This window comes from Bufo bufo, chromosome 2 (genome assembly GCF_905171765.1).
Source record: "Bufo bufo chromosome 2, aBufBuf1.1, whole genome shotgun sequence".
In the NCBI taxonomy this organism is placed as follows: Eukaryota; Metazoa; Chordata; class Amphibia; order Anura; family Bufonidae; genus Bufo; species Bufo bufo.
This window is the reverse complement of record NC_053390.1, coordinates 586684478-586711167: the sequence shown is the minus strand read 5'-3', so window position 1 is coordinate 586711167 and position 26690 is coordinate 586684478. Positions and strand designations below refer to the sequence as shown.

Genomic DNA, 26690 nt, shown 5'->3' with positions numbered 1-26690 from the left:
TTTAATCCCCGCCGATGGCCACTTGAATGGGAACGTAGATTTAAGCGATGAGACTAGTGTTTGAGGTAAGGATACATTCAGTGCCTCTGATTTGGTCATGTTGATTTTAAAATTTGTCCATTTACCGAATTCTATTTAAATAAAATAAAAAAGGTAAATAGGTCTTTCTGGATATAATATTTTTTAATCACTCCATGTATTCTAGTTCCTGTTCTGGTTCCTTTTTTGGACTTTTAGTACAGCAAACAGTCTCACTTGACTTTCTTAAGGCACATTTACACGCGTCGAGGAGAAGCCGATTATCATGAAGGAAGCGTTCCTTCCCAGCAGTCGGCTGCTCATTCAGTGGAGGAGAAGCGTTGCAGTTACATGCAGCGATCACCTTCACAGTATGAGGACAAGCTGCTACTATTGCGATCCCTCGTCCTCATGCAACTGCTTTATTTTTGGGAAGCAGATCGCTGTTTTAACCGCACAAATTGCTGCACAGAAACGAAAATTGAGGTGCCTGCACTAACGACAGGATCACCCCATGAACAAGTGTTTCGCTCGTTTATTGGGTGATCTGCTGCACCTTCAGATGGGCAGATTGTTGGGAGTGAGCGTTTGCAGAAATCTTCGTTCCTGATAATCTGCCTGTGTATATATCCACCTTTAGACAGACCACTACTGTGATTATACTAACAGATAACATCTTTTTCTCACCGGCAACAGAGACCCAAACAATGGTTTACTTATCTATATAGGATTTAACTCAGTATAGTACTGCTGAAATGGGGGGAAAAAAGGCAAAAATTCTTTGAAAAATTGTTTTCTATGAATATTGGGTTTTAAAAAATACCACTTTCTGACAGAAGTGTCCAGTTAATATTTATATCAGGCTTCCTAGCCATGTACAGTTTGTTCAAGGATACAGTGCCATCTTGTGGTAGATATTGGCTTAACAGGCGCATTTATGCTGTATTTCTACAGTAATTTGGTAATGATTCACTACTATCGTCACACGTATGATACGTGATGTATCACCTTTTGTATGTACAGTTACACATGCACGCATGATGCATCGTACCCTTCTGGGATTATTTGGTTAATTCCTTTTTATACAACTAATGTTTTGCTCAAAGTTTACTCTATCAAAAGGAAAAACGCACCATGAACTGTAAATGCTGCAAATAGAGTTAGGGCTGATTGACATGAACGGCAACAAATCTGCTGCATGTGAATTTACACAGAAAAGTTTTAGACCCTGATGGCAAGTAAACTACCCCATCAGGTTTAGATATGCTGCTATGGTAGTGCCCATAGTTTTCTATCCCACTCGCACAGTGCAAAATGTTTAGATACAATTCAAAAATTAAGACAGATGTACTTTTAAATGTGTTTTTCCCGTAAAGTGGCTTGTCTGTACTTGGGTTTCTTAACATAACATAAAATAACATAGAGCATTATTGATCTTGGAGGAAATTTCAAATTCTTTTAAATTTCGTGTCCTTTTTTTTCTTTCTTTAGTCACCTAAAATTTTTGGAACCATATAATATGTACCTGAAGATATAGTAGAGAATTAATGAGAGAGCAGTTGACATTAAACCACTGCAAAAAGAGAATCCATCGCTGCACGTGTACGGTTGCTGATACAAAGCAAATTTTTATTTTTGCCCCTTCCACAGAAACCCCCTCTACTACAACCCCCAGCATTACGGCGCTATTGGACATGTGGTTGGACATAGAAGTGAGGGGATCCTTTAAATGCCCCCACTCCCGTTGCAGGTCAAAACAATAGATTTTCCCATTTATCTTGTTGCACTCCCTTCTCTCCTAACATTGTGTGGCCTGTGGAGGAGAGAAGCCTTGGACAGGTCCACGTTGCCCATGAGATACAGGCACAAGACTAACTTCAAACCCACACACACACACACACGATCCTATAGCATTAGGTCAGTACCATTACCACCCTACCAAATTATATTATCTGTTATATATTTTTTTCTTTGCATCTTTTTTTTCCGCTGAGCTTGATTTTTGCAGGACAACCTGTAGTTTGTATTGGTACCATTTTGTGATACATATGACTTTTTGATTGCTTTTTAATGGGAGATGAGATGAACAAAAACAGCACTTTTGGCACGGTTATTTTTCTATGGTGTTCATTGTGAGGGAATAAAAAATAATTATAATGTATAACTTGTTAACTTCATAGTATGGGTTGTTACCGGTGTGGCAATACCAATCTAATATTGTCTATTTTTTGTTTTTAGTTTTTCCATATTATAATCCTATTTTATGTAGAGTTCTATAACTTTTTTTTTTAGACAACTTCTTTTAGTTTTTGTTTTTTTTACTAAGGGAATCCTTTCATCATTTTTATAACAGACAGAGTACTATGTCTGTCTGTTAGTATTCTAATGACAGGCAATCTATTAGACTCTGTCAGGGCTTAATAGGTTTCGGTACATGGCAGACCCACAGATCATTGTAAGGCGTCTGGATGCCATAGCTGTTAACAACACCCTGCCGAAATTGGAGCTAGCTGCAGTCCCAGGAGTCTGGCTGCATATTACACACAACTGCTGTGCTTGTGCCATCCTGGCACTCTAACTGGATGCTGAGGTTGGAGAATTGAGCGCTCCTTTTGAAGCTAAGTCACACCAAGGTTAGGGAGAGGGTTAAATGCCAATTCCTAAAACAGTTCCTCCAAATGAGCCACAGTGTTTTGTGGAGGGGGAATAGCACAGGTGAGAAATACTGAATGGCAAGAGTATCACTGAGGGTACTTTAGTATTTTGCGTCTTTGCTACTGTACCTCTTAATATAATACTGAAAAATGTCCCCAGTGAAAATTTCCCTTGTATCAGAAAGGCTTTCTGTAGAAAGCTCTGTTAGTGCTACTTTTCCTAACAAAATAATGGACACCTCAGTGGAACGTGAGGAACCCTGGTAGAAGTCAATGGGGCCCTTCGAGAATCTCTGCTGTAATAGATTCAGCTGAGTGTTGTGTCCATAATGGAAGCCACAATGCATATCATAGCCTTAGTGTGGCCTTTTTCTTCAAGTCATATGCATGCTCCAGACTTATCTGATGTCTAGAAGGTCAACACCATTGTCATTCTTTATTTGTAATAAATACTATGTAAGTATACCACATACAATTAGTGACCCCCCCATGCAGAGTAAGTACATGCTGTTGGTAGTAGTGACTGGAGGGCTGAGAAGCAGGGCTCCACCGCAAGATCCTGGACAGACACAATATTATCTGCAATAAACTTTGATCTTTCTGTAACTCATTAACTAATACAAAGATCCTCAGAGTGGTACCAGGGACAGCATCATCCAAGTCAAAGTTCATTCCTATCAGTGACTGGGCCATATCCGTGTTCTGCTCAAAAGGCAGGCTGCAAGCGAAGGTAAGCAAGGGCGAGAACATTGCTGATATTAGACCTTTATACAGTTTGTGCATGTGATAAAATTGAGTTGTATGTTAATCTGCTATTAGTATAGTCTCCATATCACAATTCAGTGCAGTTTTTCTATCACATAAACACCTATTTAAAGGGTTTCTGTCACGAGAATTTTCACTATTAAACTGGCTGACATTAGCGATGTGCTAATGTCAGCTGCACCTAACTAGGCTATTCTTGTGAATATTCATGCCCCCGTTACTGCAGAATTCGTACTTTTATAATATGCAAATTAGCCTCTAGGAGCAGGGGGGGGGCATTGCTCCTGCTCCTAGAGGCTACGTTCTCCCACCTCATTACACGCCCTCCAAGTCTTGATTGACAGGGCCAGGCAGCGTTTGCATCCTCCTGCCGCCCCTGTGCGCTGGGGAAATCTCGCGCCATTCAGTATTCGCCCTCAGGCGCGGCGAGGAAGCTGGCAGCCCACGAACGTCCTTCCCTCACCATGCATGCGCCGAATACTCAACGGCGCGAGATTTCCCCAGTGCACAGGGGCGGCAGGAGGATGCAAACGCTGCCTGGCCCTGTCAATCAAAACTTGGATGGCGTGTAATGAGATGGGAGAAAACTGAGCCTCTAGGAGCAGGAACAACGCCCCCCCCTGCTCCTAGAGGGTAATTTGTATATTCTAAAAGTAAGAATTCTACAGTAACAGGGGCACGGATAATCATTAGAATAGCAGAGTTAGGTGCAGCTGACATTAGCACATCGCTAATAGTGAAAATTCTAGTGACAGAAACCCTTTAAGACCAAAGCAGTAGTAGCTGTAATATACATATTCTGCTACATTTAGTTCATGATAACGTAGCCGGTGTCTATTATAAAGGACCCTCTCCCAACATGGTATGCCATATAGTGAAAATCACATAAGAAATAGTTCAAAGGTGTGCGTCTGAAGAATATTATCACTGCCTGTATAGACGCTAAAACAAAATGTTATTAATGGTTATCTATTAAAATAAAATAGTAGCCACCAGCTACTCAACCTCACATATGGCACTAAATGATGAGAGATACGTTTGTTATCCATATACTGATTCCCAGAAAGTAAGTCATATGAATCATAGGGGATATCAAAGGATTGTGTAGCACCCTCGCATAGCAATATTGTGTCAATAAATATGGAGGATGGTAGCAATAAGGTAAGATACAGGATAGGTATATACTGGTGGTCAGTATAGAGAGCTCAAAGATGCAGTCTCAGTGGCTCAAGAGAACGGGGCTCCTGGGAGGCACAGTGTTAGTGTCCCAGTTCAGTTTCATAATCTATGTATCTGATCCCAGTGTATGTCAATATCATGCAGTATACCGGAATATCCTGTCTAACCTAACAAGCTGCTGCTAGCGAGATCAGCCCTGCTCTACATTAGCAAATGGTAGCGCTCAATGTGTTTCGACACAATGTCTCATTAGGAGCGTCAGACTGAGGACAGAAAAAGTAGCTAGTATGGCCATACTAACCATAACCATTAATAAAATGTTGTTATTTTGTGCCATATGGTTCCCAAATAAAAGTTTATTGCAGGGTATGTCTGAATACTACAATTCTATTATGCCTATATAAGATTGCCATATGCTACCCAACTAATACTAAGATATAAACCAGGGCAGGTAACTACAGCTGCCTTTTCATAAGCTTTGCCAAGAAGTGTGGGATGGGGTGGCCAGGCCATCAAGGCCTTGGGGTGGACACACACAGCAGAGGGTCTCTGGTCTCCAATAGCTCATCATAGGTTGCCACCTTATGTGTCTCCATCAGTAATTTTGAGCTGTAAAATCAATTTGCTCAGTCCCTTATGTGCAATCTAATAGACAGTAGGAACTGTTTTTTAGGGAAGCCGTGGGACTCCTCACCAACTGGGCTCCTATGCAGTTGCACATATGTTATGCCCACCTATGTGGTACTTCAGCAGTGGCAGGCGATACACCCTGAACATCCCTAATGCCAATCCGGCAGATCACCTTTGTAAAGTGTGGATTGTTAACTTATATACATTATTCATAATCATCCATCATATGTGGTGGCTTCAAAGAGAAAAATGATCTACTTCACGACTTTGTTCCTAGAAGTTATCGTGTGCACTGAAATCATTGTATTTTCTGTGAACTCATGTGTTTGCTCTTCTCTGTTATTCAACGGCCATGATAATATCTCATCCACATGGTCCTAAGACGTATTCTTCTATGACATCACACAGCTATTTCTCGACATATTTGGCATGTAACCAGACCATTTCTAGGTATTCATTAGATGTAACCTACATCACATAAATCTTGAGAGGACTCATACTAATGGTGTCCAATTATTACTATTGTTTGACAGAGAATAAATGGATGATAACAATGAGATCACTATTAATCTCCTTCTCCTGGGAAAGACGCAATGTGGTAAAAGTTCTCTTGGAAACAGCCTGCTGGGAAGTTATGAATTTGAAAGTAGGATTTTCCCACAATCTGTGACTAAAGAGTGCCGACTCTGCAGAATGCGAATACCCGATTTTGCTCGGCGGATGGGGAGAGAGCTGAGCCTGAGACTGCAGGTGCTGGACACACCTGGCATTCCTCATAGCAGCCTGAACCAGGATGAGGTGAAGAAGAGAGTGCGAAAAGCCCTCTCAGAGCACTTTCCAGAGGGCTTACACATGGCTCTCCTAGTGCTAAGGGCTGACATACCACATTGTGAAGAAGATAACCAGCACACTGTCAAATTAACAGAGGTAATTCCTGTAATAAGAAGAGTAATTTCTAGCACTTGCTCTAGATGAGCCATTCTCTCCCCATCTGTTTTGTGTGTGTCTTCATCAATTTTCGTGATAAAAAGAAGAATAGATAAATGAAGATGTTTAGCTGTTGTTTGAGAGGAGGTTTTTTTATTCTGCTGCCAGGCCTTCCAGGACCAGAGCTTTATCTGTAATCCCATATCAATAGACCTGCCTTGTATGTTCTTCTAAAAACATGGATGAAATTGGTAATTGCTGCCAGATGAAAATGGTCTAACACAAGCTTAACTGCTTTACTCCTGACTAGGCCAGGTTATAGTATTCACACACATTCTGTCAAGAGGTATTAGAGTCCTACAAGAAAGGGTTGGATTTATGTTAGACCAATTTTGTGACCTTTACCATTGCCATGGCTAAAAGGCAAAGAATTCCCTGAAAAAAAAAAAAATCGCAGATGAGATGATTTTCATTGACATAAGCAAAACTTGCCAAAAATGATTAAGGAATAAGAACATAGGGGGGAATTTATCATTTGCTGTGTTTTCGGTGTCTGTTTCAAGTTAGTCTTTGGTTAGTGTTGCTGCACCCAATTTTATTAAATTTGTCGGAAAAGGACTTTCGTCTCAGCTCAAAAATCATGTTCTGAGCTGACACCGAACGGACCCCATTATAGTCTATAGGGTCTTTAGGCTCCGTTAGGTCTCAGTTATCTGCAGAATCCGTCCTTTGCGTTCTCCTGCTACTCAACAGAGCCGGAGAACGGAAAGGAGAAACGGTGATGTGAAAGGAGCCTTAGCCATTGTCAGTAAAAGTACGCCAAGGGGTTGCCTGGTGTGGAGATGTGACTTTTAAAAAAGTCGCACATTATAAATGAGACATAAAAGTTTCAATCCTATGTTTCATTAAATTTTCAAATGTTGGAAAATCTCACCAAATGTTGCAAAATGTTACCAATAGTTGTAAAAATGCACAAAATGTTGCACATTTGTAACATTTTTATGCCAAATTAGCATACCAAATTAGAAAAATGTATACGTTTTTATGTATGAGATCTAAAAAATGTATGTAACATGTTGGTAAAGAAGCCATATTTGATGCATACAAAAACTTAAAAGGATTGGTCTGAATTATATAAAAACTTGGACAGCTCCTGTAAATGGCCTAAAACAGGGATGCTCAACCTGCGGCCCTCCAGCTGTTGTAAAACTACAACTCCCATCATGCACTGCTGTAGGCTGATAGCTGTAAGCTGTCCAGGCATGCTGGAAGTTGTAGTTTTGCAACTAATGGAGGGCCACATGTTGAGCATCCCTGGCCTAAAATAACAAATTCATGGATACTCACCTGTTTCTATGCTGATTCTTTAAGCGCTGCGCCAATCACTGCCTTCAGCAAAGCATAGTATGTCTCTGATGAGGCCAGTGATTGGCTGGAGCAGTGACCTGTGTGTACAGAACGTCACTGTTGCAGCCAGAAAAACAAAGCACGCAGCAGTAAGAAGCTGAAGCGAAAACTGGCGAGTATACATCTGGTATTTTAGTCCATTTACAGGGGTTGCCCGAGTTTTTATACAACTCAGACAACCCATAGGAGGAGCCAACCAAAGCAATGCTGTAAACGAGGGATTCTCAACCTGCGGCCCTCCAGCTGTTGTAAAACTACAACTCCCACCATGCCCTGCCGTAGAACAATAGCTCTAATAGGCATGCTGGGAGTTGTAGCTTTGCAACAGCTGGAGGGTCGCGGGTTGAGCATCCATGCTGTAAACACCTCAGTTCCGCTGCTTCCACGCCACTGCCCCGTTCTTGGCTGCTTCTGATCCCCATCAGACCAGGAGTGGCTTGGTACCGTGACTGCTGCAGCCTATCATTGGCCTCAGTGGTCACATTTGTTAGAATGGCATGTTAGTTGCGGGGACCGGAAACGGCCAGGATTGAAGCAGTGGCACTGGAATAGCCGGACTCCTGACTGGTGAGTTAGTTTTATTATTATTTTTTTTTTAATCTGTCACAGGTTCAGAGCATTGGGTTGTCATCTCCTAGCCCGGACAAACCCTTTAAGTGCAAAATGATTTATGATGCATATAACATACTTCAAATAACAAGCAACAATAACATATGTCTGCAGTAAATCTAGTCTATTTCTCATAAGATGCACCTTTTTTCCTTGCCTTAGGCCTCTTTCAGACAAGTGTGTGGTGTGCATAAATCACGCTCCGTGTACGAGCATGATTTCCCATTATGGACACTGCTCGTTTTGCAGGAGCGACAACATTATAAAAATTTCTAATGCTGTGTCTCTCTGCATGACCTTACTTCTACAGAATTATACTGACAGCATTATGTCAGTATAGTTCTGTAGAAGTAAAGTCATGCAGAGACACACAGCATTATAAATCATTATAATGCTATGCCCGCCTGAGAAAGGAGAAGTGTCCAGAACAGGGAATTATGCTCATACATGGACCATAATTTTTGCACAGGACACACTTGTCTGAAAGAGGTGCTCAATTCAGCAGACGATTGCCGACCCTTGCAGTGATCTCCTCCACTGCATGGGAAGGAACAATCACTAATGCCATGACTCTTCCTCATACAGACTCATTGTTTGCCGTTAGCAGAGTGCTGTTTAGATGGCATGATCTGCTGCTGGCAAGTGATGATTTAGGTGTTCACACCAACGATCTTACTACCAGATGATAGATGGTTTCACTCATTAAATTTTTAATAGTTGGCACATTTACGTTGGTTTGTAGCAGGTAGTGTAAGCAGGTAGTGCTCAGGCAGTGTAAGGGGCCTTTAGTTCTGATAAATCTCACTCTTTGATGGCGATTTATTAGGATCAGTGTTGTGTACGCCGGTCTTAATTTGTCATGCACTGGCATAAGCTGCACTAAGCGGTGGGAGAACGAAAAGCTACTCTAGCCAGACAGCCATAAGCTGGAGTACAGTTTTGGTGGAATGTGCGCCAGTTTTCTGTGTTATGCCACAAAGGTTCCCTTTTGGAAAAGTGGAGAGTAGGGTTGTTAATTAGAGAATCCCAAAAAGGAGGACATCGTACCAGGGACAGTGGTGAACAATAGTTCAATACTACAATACTACTATGCACAGAATGGAAACGATAATCTATATTACTGCATCGGCTAAATAAAACAAGAAATCTGTAAGATAAATGTTGTGCTCACCAAACAAACTTAGCGTTAGCCCTAATCAAAGACATTTTTGTTTGACAAAATACAAAGAATGTATGTATATATATATATATATATATATATATATACAGCACAGACCAAAAGTTTGGACACACCTCATTCAAAGAGTTTTCTTTATTTTCATGGCTCTGAAAATTGTAGATTCACACTGAAGGCATCAAAACTATGAATTAACACATGTGGAATTATATACATAACAAACAAGTGTGAAACAACTGAAAATATGTCATATTCTAGGTTCTTCAAAGTAGCCACCTTTTGCTTTGATTACTGCTTTGCACACTCTTGGCATTCTCTTGATGAGCTTCAAGAGGTAGTCCCCTGAAATGGTTTTCACTTCACAGGTGTGCCCTGTCAGGTATAATAAGTGGGATTTCTTGCCTTATAAATGGGGTTGGGACCATCAGTGACGTTGAAGAGAAGTCAGGTGGATACACAGCTGATAGTCCTACTGAATAGACTGTTAGAATTTGTATTATGGCAAGAAAAAAGCAGCTAAGTAAAGAAAAACGAGTGGCCATCATTACTTTAAGAAATGAAGGTCAGTCAGTCAGCCGAAAAATTGGGAAAACTTTGAAAGTAAGGGCTATTTGACCATGAAGGAGAGTGATGGGGTACTGCGCCAGATGACCTGGCCTCCACAGTCACCGGACCTGAACCCAATCGAGATGGTTTGGGGTGAGCTGGACCGCAGAGTGAAGGCAAAAGGGCCAACAAGTGCTAAGCATCTCTGGGAACTCCTTCAAGACTGTTGGAAGACCATTTCAGGGGACTACCTCTTGAAGCTCATCAAGAGAATGCCAAGAGTGTGCAAAGCAGTAATCAAAGCAAAAGGTGGCTACTGTGAAGAACCTAGAATATGACATATTTTCAGTTGTTTCACACTTGTTTGTTATGTATATAATACCACATGTGTTAATTCCTAGTTTTGATGCCTTCATAGTCATGAAAATAAAGAAAACTCTTTGAATGAGAAGGTGTGTCCAAACTTTTGGTCTGTACTGTATATATATATATATATATATATATATATATATATATATATAAAGATGATTTATAACTTATACCAGCTGTACATATATAATTATATACTGGAGATACCCAGGTTATACCAGCATGTTCCATATCCCTATATACAGGAATATGTACAACCTATACTTGCTGTACATATATAATTATATACAGTATATAATTATATACAGGAGATAACCAGGTTATACCAGCATGGTCCATAACACTATATACAGGAAGATGTATAACTTATACTAGCTGTACATATAGAATTATAAATAAGACATGTGTCCCAAACTCCCAACTGGTAGTAGTCTGCTGCCTACTGTATGCAGCCTGCAGCAGACTAGTACCAGCATCCATATTGATAAATTAGGGCAGGGGCAGGGTTTGTACAGCAGACAAGTACTTGTTGCCCTTGGCTGTGCAGACACTCACTTAGTGCCTCTACTGCAGAGGCAACTCAGGCAGGGCAGAGCAGAGGCGCAGGACCATGGACGCTGGCACCTGGCTTTCACTCTTGCCTGCTGGAGATCAGTGTTTTATCAGACGCGCGACTGGATCGTGACGTTGTGATGTCATGTCATGCACACAGCGCACTGTGTGGGCTTGCTGCCTGCCCCATGCCAAGGGGATACTTAAAGGGAACCTGTAGCCACTAAGAAGGAGGACTTCTGGCCGTCCATCCTGGAGTTGCGCCAGATGGAGAACCAGGAGTCTTAAACCCGGACTGTCTGGCCTAAAAACAGGCATCTGGCCACCTTAGAAGAGAGGGTGTCAGAAAAAGCTAAAATGTTGCAAATTTTGTTGCAAACCGGGACTTGCACCGCAATTTGGTTTCAAAGCTTGATAAATTGTTCGCTTTGTGTTTACAAAGAATCTCTGAGCTGTAAATATCAGCTACATTACTACATTATCACAGTTCACTAGTAAAAACTAGCCGAAGGAAACCAGCACTCTGTCCAAAAACTGGCATTCCACGTGTAGGCATCACAACTCAGTCGGTGTACAGAGAATATACTGGGTCAGGAACCAGGTAACAAATAGAGAGAAACAACGACGTTCCAGCATCTGATGAGAAAAGTTCAAACCAATACTTTATTGCCCCCTTAAAAGCAAGATGGCTGTACATCCAAATACACTGCTCAAAAAAATAAAGGGAACACTTAAACAACACAATGTAACTCCAAGTCAATCACACTTCTGTGAAATCAAACTGTCCACTTAGGAAGCAACACTGAGTGACAATCAATTTCACATGCTGTTATGGAAATGGGATAGACAACAGGTGGAAATTATAGGCAATTAGCAAGACACCACCAATAAAGGAGTGGTTCTGCAGGTGGTGACCACAGACCAATTCTCAGTTCCTATGCTTCCTGGCTGATGTTTTGGTCACTTTTGAATGCTGGCGGTGCTTTCACTCTAGTGGTAGCATGAGACGGAGTCTACAACCCACACAAGTGGCTCAGGTAGTGCAGCTTATCCAGGATGGCACATCAATGCGAGCTGTGGCAAGAAGGTTTGCTGTGTCTGTCAGTGTAGTGTCCAGAGCATGAAGGCGCTACCAGGAGACAGGCCAGTACATCAGGAGACGTGGAGGAGGCCGTAGGAGGGCAACAACCCAGCAGCAGGACCGCTACCTCCACCTTTGTGCAAGGAGGAACAGGAGGAGAACTGCCAGAACACTGCAAAATGACCTCCAGCAGGCCACAAATGTGCATGTGTCTGCTCAAACGGTCAGAAACAGACTCCATGAGGGTGATATGAGGGCCCGACGTCCACAGGTGGGGGTTGTGCTTACAGCCCAACACCGTGCAGGACGTTTGGCATTTGCCAGAGAACACCAAGATTGGCAAATTCGCCACTGGCGCCCTGTGCTCTTCACAGATGAAAGCAGGTTCACACTGAGCACATGTGACAGACGTGACAGAGTCTGGAGACGCCGTGGAGAACGTTCTGCGGCCTGCAATATCCTCCAGCATGACCGGTTTGACATTGGGTCAGTAATGGTATGGGTGGCATTTCTTTGGAGGGCAGCACAGCCCTCCATGTGCTCGCCAGAGGTAGCCTGACTGCCATTAGGTGCCGAGATGAGATCCTCAGACCCCTTGTGAGACCATATGCTGGTGCGGTTGGCCCTGGGTTCCTCCTAATGCAAGACAATGCTAGACCTCATGTGGCTGGAGTGTGTCAGCAGTTCCTGCAAGACGAAGGCATTGATGCTATGGACTGGCCCGCCCGTTCCCCAGACCTGAATCCAATTGAGCACATCTGGGACATCATGTCTCGCTCTATCCACCAACGTCACGTTGCACCACAGACTGTCCAGGAGTTGGCAGATGCTTTAGTCCAGGTCTGGGAGGAGATCCCTCAGGAGACCGTCCGCCACCTCATCAGGAGCATGCACAGGCGTTGTAGGGAGGTCATACAGGCACGTGGAGGCCACACACACTACTGAACCTCATTTTGACTTGTTTTAAGGACATTATATCAAAGTTGGATCAGCCTGTAGTGTGTTTTTCCACTTAAATTTTGAGTGTGACTCCAAATCCAGACCTCCATGGGTTGAAAAATTTGATTTCCATTTTTTCATTTTTGTGTGATTTTGTTGTCAGCACATTCAACTATGTAAAGAACAAAGTATTTCAGAAGAATATTTAATTAACTCAGATCTAGGATGTGTTATTTTTGTGTTCCCTTAATTTTTTTGAGCAGTGTACAAACTCTGCTTACGCATTGCAACCTGGAAGTGGTTCTAAGTCATAGCTTTAATACTTCCTAGGGTCAAGACTTAAGTAGGAATGGCAATCTAGACGAGTTACACCCCCATAAAAGGGGAAATAACACATAATTGGCACATAGAAATAGACAATGCATGAGCTATATAAAGATACATTAACAAACCATACGGTGCTTGTGGTGATAATTGTCATTTTCCAAAAGACTCCACAGGTTAGGCTACTTTCACACTAGCGGCAGACATGTCGTAGTTTTATTCCAGCCGCCTCTCGGAATGTTTGTCGTGCTGCCGCCGGAACTCCGACCCGCCCCCATTATAGTGAATGTGGCCAGAGCTGACCTTCGGCGGCACGCCTGCACTAGCGGCGCCGGAACAGCCTGCCAAAGAAGGCTGCCGCTAGTGTGAAAGTAGCCTTAGCACCCTTTTTTTCTCCAGTCCCCACATCTCTCTGGTTTCTCAATCTCAATTACTCTGAGATGATCTACATTGCCTCCATGCTTATTCTGAAATGTCTGGATATGTTCTTACGGTTGGCAATTCCCCTGCAATATGTTCACTTAGTCTTTAAAACCGAATTAGGCTTTGGTTCCGACTAGTACCTCAGAACCGAAGCAGAGTTCGGTTTCATGTTTTAACCACCTCAGCCCCCAGTGCTTAAACACCCTGAAAGACCAGGCCACTTTTTACACTTCTGACCTACACTACTTTCACCGTTTATTGCTCGGTCATGCAACTTACCACCCAAATGAATTTTACCTCCTTTTCTTCTCACTAATAGAGCTTTCATTTGGTGGTATTTCTTTGCTGCTGACATTTTTACTTTTTTTGTTATTAATCGAAATTTAACGATTTTTTTGCAAAAAAATGACATTTTTCACTTTCAGGTGTAAAATTTTGCAAAAAAAACGACATCCATATAGAAATTTTGCTCTAAATTTATAGTTCTACATGTCTTTGATAAAAAAAAAATGTTTGGGTAAAAAAAAAATGGTTTGGGTAAAAGTTATAGCGTTTACAAACTATGGTACAAAAATGTGAATTTCCGCTTTTTGAAGCAGCTCTGACTTTCTGAGCACCTGTCATGTTTCCTGAGGTTCTACAATGCCCAGACAGTACAAACACCCCACAAATGACCCCATTTCTGAAAGTAGACACCCTAAGGTATTCACTGATGGGCATAGTGAGTTCATAGAACTTTTTATTTTTTGTCACAAGTTAGCGGAAAATGATGATTTTTTTTTTTTTTTTTTTTTTTCTTACAAAGTCTCATATTCCACTAACTTGTGACAAAAAATAAAAAGTTCTATGAACTCACTATGCCCATCAGCGAATACCTTGGGGTCTCTTCTTTCCAAAATGGGGTCACTTGTGGGGTAGTTATACTGCCCTGGCATTCTAGGGGCCCAAATGTGTGGTAAGGAGTTTGAAATCAAATTCTGTAAAAATTGACCTGTGAAATCCGAAAGGTGCTCTTTGGAATATGGGCCCCTTTGCCCACCTAGGCTGCAAAAAAGTGTCACACATCTGGTATCTCCGTACTCAGGAGAAGGTGGGGAATGTGTTTTGGGGTGTCATTTTATATATACCCATGCTGGGTGAGAGAAATATCTTGGCAAAAGACAACTTTTCCCATTTTTTTATACAAAGTTGGCATTTGACCAAGATATTTATCTCACCCAGCATGGGTATATGTAAAAAGACACCCCAAAACACATTCCTCAACTTCTCCTGAGTACGGAGATACCAGATGTGTGACACTTTTTTGCAGCCTAGGTGGGCAAAGGGGCCCATATTCCAAAGAGCACCTTTCGGATTTCACAGGTCAATTTTTACAGAATTTGATTTCAAACTCCTTACCACACATTTGGGCCCCTAGAATGCCAGGGCAGTATAACTACCCCACAAGTGACCCCATTTTGGAAAGAAGAGACCCCAAGGTATTCGCTGATGGGCATAGTGAGTTCATGGAAGTTTTTATTTTTTGTCACAAGTTAGTGGAATATGAGACTTTGTATGAAAAAAAAAAAAAAAAAAAAAAATCATCATTTTCCACTAACTTGTGACAAAAAATAAAAAATTCTAGGAACTAACCATGCCCCTCACGGAATACCTTGGGGTGTCTTCTTTCCAAAATGGGGTCACTTGTGGGGTAGTTATACTGCCCTGGCATTCTAGGGGCCCAAATGTGTGGTAAGGAGTTTGAAATCAAATTCAGTAAAAAATGACCTGTGAAATCCGAAAGGTGCTCTTTGGAATGTGGGCCCCTTTGCCCACCTAGGCTGCAAAAAAGTGTCACACATCTGGTATCTCCGTACTCAGGAGAAGTTGAGGAATGTGTTTTGGGGTGTCTTTTTACATATACCCATGCTGGGTGAGATAAATATCTTGGTCAAATGCCAACTTTGTATAAAAAAATGGGAAAAGTTGTCTTTTGCCAAGATATTTCTCTCACCCAGCATGGGTATATATAAAATGACACCCCAAAACACATTCCCCACCTTCTCCTGAGTACGGAGATACCAGATGTGTGACACTTTTTTGCAGCCTAGGTGGGCAAAGGGGCCCATATTCCAAAGAGCACCTTTCGGATTTCACAGGTCAATTTTTACAGAATTTGATTTCAAACTCCTTACCACACATTTGGGCCCCTAGAATGCCAGGGCAGTATAACTACCCCACAAGTGACCCCATTTTGGAAAGAAGAGACCCCAAGGTATTCGCTGATGGGCATAGTGAGTTCATGGAAGTTTTTATTTTTTGTCACAAGTTAGTGGAATATGAGACTTTGTATGAAAAAAAAAAAAAAAAAAAAAAATCATCATTTTCCACTAACTTGTGACAAAAAATAAAAAATTCTAGGAACTCGCCATGCCCCTCACGGAATACCTTGGGGTGTCTTCTTTCCAAAATGGGGTCACTTGTGGGGTAGTTATACTGCCCTGGCATTCTAGGGGCCCAAATGTGTGGTAAGGAGTTTGAAATCAAATTCTGTAAAAATTGACCTGTGAAATCCGAAAGGTGCTCTTTGGAATATGGGCCCCTTTGCCCACCTAGGCTGCAAAAAAGTGTCACACATCTGGTATCTCCGTACTCAGGAGAAGGTGGGGAATGTGTTTTGGGGTGTCATTTTATATATACCCATGCTGGGTGAGAGAAATATCTTGGCAAAAGACAACTTTTCCCATTTTTTTATACAAAGTTGGCATTTGACCAAGATATTTATCTCACCCAGCATGGGTATATGTAAAAAGACACCCCAAAACACATTCCTCAACTTCTCCTGAGTACGGAGATACCAGATGTGTGACACTTTTTTGCAGCCTAGGTGGGCAAAGGGGCCCACATTCCAAAGAGCACCTTTCGGATTTCACAGGTCATTTTTTACTGAATTTGATTTCAAACTCCTTACCACACATTTGGGCCCCTAGAATGCCAGGGCAGTATAACTACCCCACAAGTGACCCCATTTTGGAAAGAAGAGACCCCAAGGTATTCGCTGATGGGCATAGTGAGTTCATGGAAGTTTTTATTTTTTGTCACAAGTTAGTGGAATATGAGACTTTGTATGAAAAAAAAAAAAAAAAAAAAAAATCATCATTTTCCACTAACTTGTGACTAAAAATTAAAAATTCTAGGAACTTGCCATGCCCCTCACGGAATACCTTGGGGTGTCTTCTTTCCAAAATGGGGTCACTTGTGGGGTAGTTATACTGCCCTGGCATTTTACAGGGGCCCTAATGTGTGGTAAGTAGGTAAATGACCTGTGAAATCCGAAAGGTGCTCTTTGGAATGTGGGCCCCTTTGCCCACCTAGGCTGCAAAAAAGTGTCACACATCTGGTATCTCCGTACTCAGGAGAAGGTGGGGAATGTGTTTTGGGGTGTCATTTTACATATACCCATGCTGGGTGAGAGAAATATCTTGGCAAAGACAACTTTTCCCATTTTTTTTATACAAAGTTTGCATTTGACCAAGATATTTATCTCACCCAGCATGGGTATATGTAAAAAGACACCCCAAAACACATTCCTCAACTTCTCCTGAGTACGGAGATACCAGATGTGTGACACTTTTTTGCAGCCTAGGTGGGCAAAGGGGCCCAAATTCCTTTTAGCAGGGCATTTTTAGACATTTGGATACCAGACTTCTTCTCACGCTTTGGGGCCCCTAAAATGCCAGGGCAGTATAAATACCCCACATGTGACCCCATTTTGGAAAGAAGACACCCCAAGGTATTCAATGAGGGGCATGGCGAGTTCATTGAAAAAAAAAAATTTTGGCACAAGTTAGCGGAAATTGATTTTTTTGATTTTGTTCTCACAAAGTCTCCCTTTCCGCTAACTTGGGACAAAAATTTCAATCTTTCATGGACTCAATATGCCCCTCAGCGAATACCTTGGGGTGTCTTCTTTCCAAAATGGTGTTATTTGTGGGGTGTTTGTACTGCCCTGGCATTTGAGGGTCTCCGCAATCATTACATGTATGCCCAGCATTAGGAGTTTCTGCTATTCTCCTTATATTGAGCATACGGGTAATGAGATTTTTTTTTTCCGTTCAGCCTCTGGGCTGAAAGAAAAAAATGAACGGCACAGATTTCTTCATTCGCATCGATCAATGTGGATGAAAAAATCTCGGCCAAAAAAAGAAAAAAGGAGGGGAAAGGCGTCTGCCAGGACATAGGAGCTCCGCCCAACATCCATACCCACTTCAGCTCGTATGCCCTGGCAAACCAGATTTCTCCATTCACATCAATCGATGTGGATGAATAAATCATTGCCGGGATTTTTTTTTTTATATATACAAAGTGTTTGCCAAAGTATATGAACACCGCCACCTCCTCAGCTCATATGCCTTGGCAAACATATCTTTTACTGCAGAGGAGAAATCTCGTCTTGCAGCGCCGCATACACCGACTTGCGTGTAATCTGACAGCAGCGCAATGCTTCTGTCCGAATGCACATCAGTGCTGCAGCTGGTCGATCGGATGGTCCACCTGGAAGGTAAAAAAAACAAAACAAAAAAGAAAAAACCAGGCCGCAAAGCAATAACTTTATTAACTTTAGAACAGAACATATTAACTTTTTTAACTTTTTTACTTACCGGTAATTTTTTTTTTGTTTTTTTTTTTTTACCTTTATAGAACAAACCTCTCCTTCCCCATGGGACAATGTGCAAAGCGCAAATCGCCCAAAGATGTGGCGAAGTACGTTATGCACTTTATCCCAGGTGAAAGGAGAGGTTTGCAGCAGCTGTGAGAGAAAGGGCCCTAATAGCCCTGTGTGCCTGTCCTGGTGAGATGTGATCCCTATGCTAGGTGTACCTGTGTGTGGTACTTCCGGAAACACTCTCCTAAGCATAGGGCAGGGTGGTCCGGACAGTCAGGACAGAAATAGCGGGTGTCACGCCTTATTCCACTCCTGCTACAGACACGACATTTTTTTCGGGGTGGCGGTTGGGTTGAGGTACCAGCAACGACACTGGGGAAATGTCGCTCGTGTAGACGGCTAACTACACTGGTGGATGGGGCCACGGAACCTCCTGGGTAAAGGAGGTTCTCGATGATCTCTTCCTGGAATTTGAGGAAGGATCGTGTTCTCCCAGCCTTACTGTAGAGAACAAAACTATTGTAGAGCGCCAATTGAATTAAATATACAGACACCTTCTTATACCAGCGTCTGGTTCTGCGGGAAACTAAATAGGGAGCCAACATCTGGTCATTGAAGTCCACCCCTCCCATGAGCGCATTATAGTCGTGGACTGAGAGGGGCTTTTCAATGACACGGGTTGCCCTTTGAATTTGTATTGTCGTGTCTGCGTGAATGGAGGAGAGCATGTAAACGTCACGCTTGTCTCTCCATTTCACCGCGAGCAGTTCTTCGTTACACAAGGCAGCCCTCTCCCCCCTTGCAAGACGGGTGGTTACAAGCCGTTGGGGGAAGCCCACGCGACTAGTTCGCGCGGTGCCACAGGCGCAAATCCGTTCTAGAAACAAATGCCTAAAGAGGGCCACACTTGTGTAAAAATTGTCCACATAAAGATGGTACCCCTTGCCGAATAAGGGTGACACCAAGTCCCAGACTGTCTTCCCACTGCTCCCCAGGTAGTCAGGGCAACCGACCGGCTCCAGGGTCTGATCTTTTCCCTCATAGATCCGAAATTTGTGGGTATAGCCTGTGGCCCTTTCACAGAGCTTATACAATTTGACCCCATACCGGGCACGCTTGCTTGGGATGTACTGTTTGAAGCCAAGGCGCCCGGTAAAATGTATTAGGGACTCGTCTACGCAGATGTTTTGCTCAGGGGTATACAAATCTGCAAATTTCTGGTTGAAATGGTCTATGAGGGGCCGAATTTTGTGGAGCCGGTCAAAAGCTGGGTGGCCTCTGGGACGGGAGGTGGTGTTGTCGCTAAAGTGCAGGAAACGCAGGATGGCCTCAAATCGTGTCCTGGACATAGCAGCAGAGAACATGGGCATGTGATGAATTGGGTGCGTTGACCAATATGACCGCAATTCATGCTTTTTTGTCAGGCCCATGTTGAGGAGAAGGCCCAGAAAAATTTTAAGTTCGGAAACTTGGACTGGTTTCCACCGGAAAGGCTGGGCATAAAAGCTTCCCGGGTTTGCGGTTATAAATTGTGTGGCATATTGGTTGGTCTCTGCCACGACTAAGTCCAAGAGCTCCGCAGTCAAGAACAGCTCAAAAAATCCCAGGGCCGTACTGATCTGAGCCGTCTCAACCCGAACTCCAGACTGGGCGGTGAAAGGGGGAACTACTGGTGCGGCTGAAGTTGGTGACTGCCAATCAGGGTTTGCCAGCACCTCAGGGATTCTAGGGGCTCTACGGGCCTGTCTGTGCGGTGGCTGCGACGGGGTAACTAGTGCACGTGCCACCGTACCAGCTTCAACTGCCCTTCTGGTGCTCGCTACTTCACCATGTTGTACGGCAGTGCTGGTACTAGGTCCAGGAAGGGCTGCGCTGCTGGTGTATGCCTCACCACGTGATCCGGCAGCGACAGCCCCACTCTGCTGCTCTTGAAGCGGATCCTGCATAACCTGTGGTCTAGCGACACGGGGCCGGGTACGCCTGGTGCTGCCAGGGACCTCAACCTCCTCGTCCGAACTTTGGGTCAGAGAGCCACTGCTTTCTACAGGTTCATATTCTGACCCGCTAGATTCATCAGATGAGGGTTCCCACTCCTCATCCGACTGGGTCAGAATCCTGTAGGCCTCTTCAGAAGAATACCCCCTGTTTGACATTTGGACTACTAAATTTAGGGGTATTCCCTGAGACTACCCAAGAAAAAAAGCAAGCCTGTCTTACAAAGGGGAGGCTAGCGAAGTACCGGAGGCCGCTGCGGTTGATAAAAAATATCAAAACTGATTTTTTTATCGCCGCAGAGCGTGTAAAGTGAATGTGCAGTGATCAAAAAAAAAAATTTTTTTGTCACTGCGGTGGGGCGGGCGTGGGTGAACGCACGTGTGGGCGACCGATCAGGCCTGATCGGGCAAACACTGCGTTTTGGGTGGAGGGCGAACTAAAGTGACACTAATACTATTATAGATCTGACCGTGATCAGTTTTGATCACTTACAGATACTATAAAAGTACAAATGCTGATTAGCGATACGCTAAACAGCGAATAAAAGTGACTGCGGTGCGGTGGGGTGGGCGCTAACTGACGCTAACTACCTAACCAAGGGGCCTAAACTATCCCTAAAACCTAACAGCCAATACTAGTGAAAAAAAAAAGTGTCAGTTTACACTGATCACTTTTTGTCTTTCACTAAGTGATTGACAGGGGGCGATCAAGGGGTTAATTTGGATGATGGGGGTGATGGATGGTGATCAGGGGCTAAGGGCAGTGTTTGGTGTGTACTCACAGTGATGTCTGCTTCTCTGCTGGATCCAACCGACGAAAAGGACCAGCAGAGAAGCAGAGAAGCCATATAACAGATCATATTTACTAATATGATCTGTTATCTGGCTTGTGATTCGATTTTTTAAAAATCAGCAACCTGCCAGCGACGATCATTGGCTGGCAGGTTGCTGATGAAATACTCCTCTAACTTTTGCCGGCCCGCGATGCGCATGCGCGGGCCGGCTGTGACCGAAATCTCGCGTCTCGCGAGATGACGCGCCGGCGCGTCCAGGAGGAATGAATCAACCACCTCCAGGACGCGTCTGTGCGTACAGCGGTCCGGAGGTGGTTAAAGTTGTTTTTACGTGACTTCGTGAATAACTTACTTCGACTCATCGGAGCCCATACATTCTAATACTGTATGGAAACAAATCTCTGTACAGTATTATTCAGAAGTTTTGAACGAAGAAACTTTGGATAAAGCATCCGAAGCTTGTTTCACTCAACACTAGTGACAAGATATGAATTTACCAGATAAACCATGAGTGGTATGACAGTTCATATAGGACTGTATTATATAACTCCTATTGGTGTTAGAAGTTGTAAAACCAGTAGTGTTTCTCAAATATTGGCATAAACCACAGTGAGACATGCTACATTTGCTGCAGACCTTGCATCTCAGCCAGAGAGATTCTGATGTTGTCTCCTGAAACCTATATGGTGAAACTATATGATTTACCTCTCTACAGTAAATGGCACTCATCATGTAGACAAAGTTAACACAAGGCACTTAACTAATGTGCTAAAATCTGGACTACATCAACACTCTCCTCTGTGGCCTCCCATCTAGCACTCTCACACCCCTCCAATCGATTCTCAACTCTCCTGCCCGGTTAATCCACCTATCCCCTCATTTCTCCTGTCTCTCCCCTTTGCCAATCCCTTCAGTGGCTCTCCAATGCTCTGTGAATTCAGTTTAACCCTTTCTACCCCGGAGGTTTTTTGTTTTTGCATTTTCGTTTTGCGCTCCCTGCCTCCCCAGAGCCCTAACCTTTTTATTTCTCTGTTCACATAGCCATATGAGGGCTTGTTTTTTACAGGACAAGTTGTACTTTCCAATGTCACCATTTAATATTGCATAAGATGTAGTGGGAAGCAGGAAAAAAAATTCCAAATGGGGTGAAATTGCAAAAAAAAAGAAAAAAGCAATTCCACTACAGTTTTAAGTTTTTTTTTATTTACGACGTTCGATGTGCGATAAAACTGACAGGTTATTTTTGATCTACAGGTCAGTATGAATCCGGTGATACCTTATATGTATAGTTTTTCTTGCGCTTTGATAAAATAATAAAAAAAGTGGAAAAAAAATCTGTTTTATTTCTTCATCGCCATATTTTGACCCCAATAACTTTTTTGTAATTTATGTGTACGGAGCTGTATAGGGGCTCATTTTGTGCGGAGCGATCTGAACTTTTCATTGATACCATTCTGGGGTGTGTATGACTTTTTTTAAAAAAATTTGTAGAAAACGAAGAGACCAAAAACAGTGAATCGGCCATTTTGACGCTTTTTTCCGTTTTGCTGTTTGCCGTATGGGGAATATATTTTTATACTATGGGGGTGTTTTCGCACATGGCAACACCCATGATGTGTATTTTTTTTATTATTTTATTTTTGGAAAAGAGGGTTTTTTTTTTTTAAACTTACATTTTTTTTGACACTTTTTTTATAGTTCCCATAGGGAACTATAACAAGCAATCATTAGATTGCGATCATCATAGACCCCAATGCACTAGCATTGGAATCTATGAGAAAATTGCTAGTTTCCTATGGAGCCCTATTACAGGCAAGGGCTCCATAGGAAATACTATGCAGCAGCCTCCTGTCATTCACAAAGACAGGGGCTGCTGCACATAGGCTCTGGCTCCTCTGATCGCCACACGGGGGAGCCGGAGCATCACCGGAAGCGCGCGCTTCCGGTGTTTCACGCGCTCAGATAACAAGATAAAATAGCACAGACCCCTTTAGGAAGAAGCACCAGGAAGGTTATTGAAAAGTATTACACGCCTTTCCTTTTTCACTTCCCGCTGAAGTAATGAAATAACAGATTATACCTATAATTATTTATTTATTTAATTTATGGAAAAATACTAAAACTTTTCTAAGAGTGCATTCTTTAGCACATGTTGATGCCCTGAAATCTGTAACATTCAGTACCGGAATAGTGGTGTATTAGGTTTCATCATTTCCACAATTTGTTTAAAAATGAAAACATTCTTGAAGATCACGAAACTTGAGTCGTGTTTCGTCTTTCTGGATACAATCATTTAATCACATGGTAAAAGCAGTAACCACGAGTCCTGAAAAGCTTGTGATCACTTCCTTTTATGTCAACCTTTATGCACTACATGATACGAGCACTTGCAAGCTTCAGTATACGTATACTTAAACAAAATATGATTTTTACATATGTTTATGGAGAATTTTGAAGGAAAGCATGTTAGTCCTGTCAACTGTCTGCTATGGAAAACACTTGGGTTGGTTACTGAACTCATTCCTGAGTGTGCTCAAGAGCCAATGGAAGCCAGTTAATGACATGTGCATATTGCCACTTAGCTCTGTAGACATAACAATGGAGACCAAGGCAGCATTTCTAATATATTTGAGGTCTGGATCTGTAGTAGTTCACTCTTCATAGTTTCAACTCTGAAAAGAGAACTTTGGAAATGTGGAAAAAGCTTTCAGTAGTTTTCATCTTCACCACATCTCAGGTAACATGCCTACACCAACTTTTCCCCAATACTGCCAGTAACAATAACCTTCATATAATGCCAATTCGGCCTGTGTTTTACAATGAGGTGAAGCAGTAAACATACAAAGTAAGAAATAAAAGTGAATAGGGTTCAACTGCACTACCAGACATAGGAAGTGGACAAGAGCAAAAAAACGACTATCAATCCCTTCAAGAGTTGAGTCAGCGGGAGAGATTTACTGTATTAAGACTGTGTATGCCAGTCTTTATTTGAAGGTACATTTGTTAACATTTGTGACACATCAAGTCGACCAGAACTGAAATCTACTCCAGCAAGGCAGTGGAGTAAATGTTTGGGGTAAGGTGGACCAGTTTTCTGGCACAGATCATTAAATGATTTGAGATGCAAAGATTCATTTTTGGAAAAGTAGCAAGGGTGTTGTAAAAAGCGAAAGTCACAAATTGTGTCACAAACCAGGACTTGTGTCAAAATTAGTGAACTGGTGTAGAAGCTGCAACTTGTAAATGTTAACTCCCTCACTACATTACCCTATTGCAGCCTGTGCGCTAGAACGGACCTCTTCTCCAGCCAGTTGACATAGCTTTCTGATGCACATGTTGTTAAAGGAGTTTGGGCCACACAGAGGTCTCTCCCACAGCCTATCTTCTCTTGCCCACTTTTTAAAAACGTTTCAGGCAAAGTGACACTTGTGACATAAATTGCGCCTTTTCCATGCCAGAAAACTGCTGCAGAACTACCATAAATCTCCCCAAATGGATGTAAGCCATGGGTTTCAATTGAAGTGGTCATCAAATTCTGAAACATTAGCATCGTCGAGGAAACAAGTTTTCAAGGCACTCCTTATAGGTTGTGGCTTACATTGTTACAGGGGCTGATCAAACTAATAATTGAGCCATCAAGTTTCCACTTAAAGGCAGCAGTTAAAACATTCAGGGGGTCATTTATCAAACTGGTGTAAAGTGGAACTGGCTTAGGGTCCATTCACACGTCCGTGTTTTGCGGATTCGCAAAACACGGACACCGGCAATGTGCGTTCCGCATTTTGCGGACTGCACATCGCCGGCACTCTCATATAAAAATGCCTTTTCTTGTCCGCAATTGCGGACAAGAATAGGACAGGTTCTATTTTTTTTGGCGGAACGGAAGTGCGGATTGAAAATGAATGGGTCCGCACCTGTTCCACAAAATTGCGGAACGGATGCGGACGTGTGAATGGACCCTTAATTTCCCATAGCAACCCATCAGATTCCACCTTTTATTTTCCAAAGCAGCTGTCCAAAATGAAAGGTGGAATCTGATTGGTTGTTATAGTTCTACTTTACACCAGTTTGATAAATGACCCCCTCAGAGTGCAACCAAAATCTGATGGAGAAGACATTAAGGGTACGACTACACGCGGTTGTATGGCGCTTGAGACACGGACGTTGTACATTTAAGCACCGCGCAGATGTACGGGCTCTAATTAAACTAATGAAGACCTTCAATAGCGCACAGCCATTAACAATACAGGCCCACTGAACAGTGTGGTCTTCATTAGTTCAATTAGAGCTCTCTGCAGCCCGTACGGACAACCCCTTTCCAGGGAGTCTGTTTCAAAGTAAGCATACCGCCATGTGAGGTGCCTAGAAACATAACCATACCTGCTTTGTGAAAAAATTCCTCTAATGCCAAGTAATGCTTTATTTTACTGTCTACAGTGCACCAAAAAGCTTACATAAAAATAAAAACAAGCAGTTTTAAGGATTAGAGGAATGGATTTTAACAAGAAAGATATGGTCATGTTTCAGGGCACCTACTGTACATGGCTGTATGCTTGGCGGTAACAAACTTCCTTTAATGTCGTACAGTTAATTTAGTTTGATTAAATCACATTTTCCCTATGGGAAATCCTCAAGACATGTCCATATGGACAAGTTGGTATAATATGGTCAGTCTATGACAGCATAAACTTAAAGGCTATGTACACCTTCGGATTGCATTTTACTCATTTTGGGCTAAAAATCATTTTTTTTTTTTTCATTGGTCTTAAAAATATTGAGTCGTTTTGTCACAAAGGGTCAACAGTTTTTTCTAGCTGTGTGAAGCCTACTTTTCAAAGGTTTACTTTTAATCGGGTAACGGGTAATAGATTGTTGGGGCAGTCTCCTAAATATCATTTGTGGGCAGCAGATCGCGCCATCTAAACAGCACTCTGCTGCCGGCAAACAATGAGTCTGTATGGGACGAGCAATGGCTTTACGCTTCCTTGCCGACAATTGTCTGCTCCATTGAGCAGTGTAAAAGGGCCATTAGTATCAGTTATATTGACCAATTATCCAATGAATACTTGTTCTCCACAGGATCTCCTGGGCCCTAACTGGAAGTATTTCACTGCTGTGGTATTCACTCATGCCGCAGCGCTAGAAGAAATGAGGATGACAATAGAGAAGTTCATGAGCTTTGCTCCAAAAAGCCTTTCTAGCCTCCTGGAAAATGTGCATGGTCGATGTATCTTTAGGGACCATCAACATGAAACACTACGTGAGGAAAGAGCGGTATTGGCCAATCAGATCTGGCATTTTGTCAGACAGAACAGTTATCAGACTTTAAAGTGTACATGACACTCCCCTGGAATGGAGGTACAACATGGACGGCTACCATTCACTACAAGAGTTTACTGTATGCTAATGAAATGAATGGATGTACATTCTAATTTACATATTCATACACGTTTGGTTATATTTCATAAATGACACTGTTGTATCTATGAATGTAGCAATCTTTTTCTTAGTGACTTAAGAGTTTCTCCAGGACCATACTGCAATCTGCTGAACGTACCCCAAATATTGCATATTTTCTGGCTTCTTTGACGAGTTCTCTCCATCACCACCGAGGTCCTGGATGTTTTGATGCTGAATTTCCTGTCACTTCTAAAACC

General features: G+C 42.6%; 1 protein-coding gene across 2 annotated transcripts; it reads left to right on the top strand.

Annotated features, from left to right (window-relative positions):
* Positions 1-3360: 3360 nt before the first annotated feature.
* On the top strand, positions 3361-26512 carry GIMD1 (GIMAP family P-loop NTPase domain containing 1). 2 transcript variants are annotated; one of them, XM_040418263.1, is made up of 3 exons: positions 3361-3402; positions 5780-6173; positions 26113-26512. In XM_040418263.1, the coding sequence occupies exons 2-3, from the start codon at positions 5787-5789 to the stop codon at positions 26371-26373; spliced, it is 648 nt and encodes a 215-aa protein (XP_040274197.1). In that variant the 5' UTR covers positions 3361-3402; positions 5780-5786; the 3' UTR covers positions 26374-26512. The 2 variants fall into 2 exon arrangements, with proteins under 2 accessions (XP_040274197.1, XP_040274198.1); XM_040418264.1 differs by lacking the exon at positions 3361-3402 and adding an exon at positions 5614-5696.
* Positions 26513-26690: the final 178 nt, after the last annotated feature.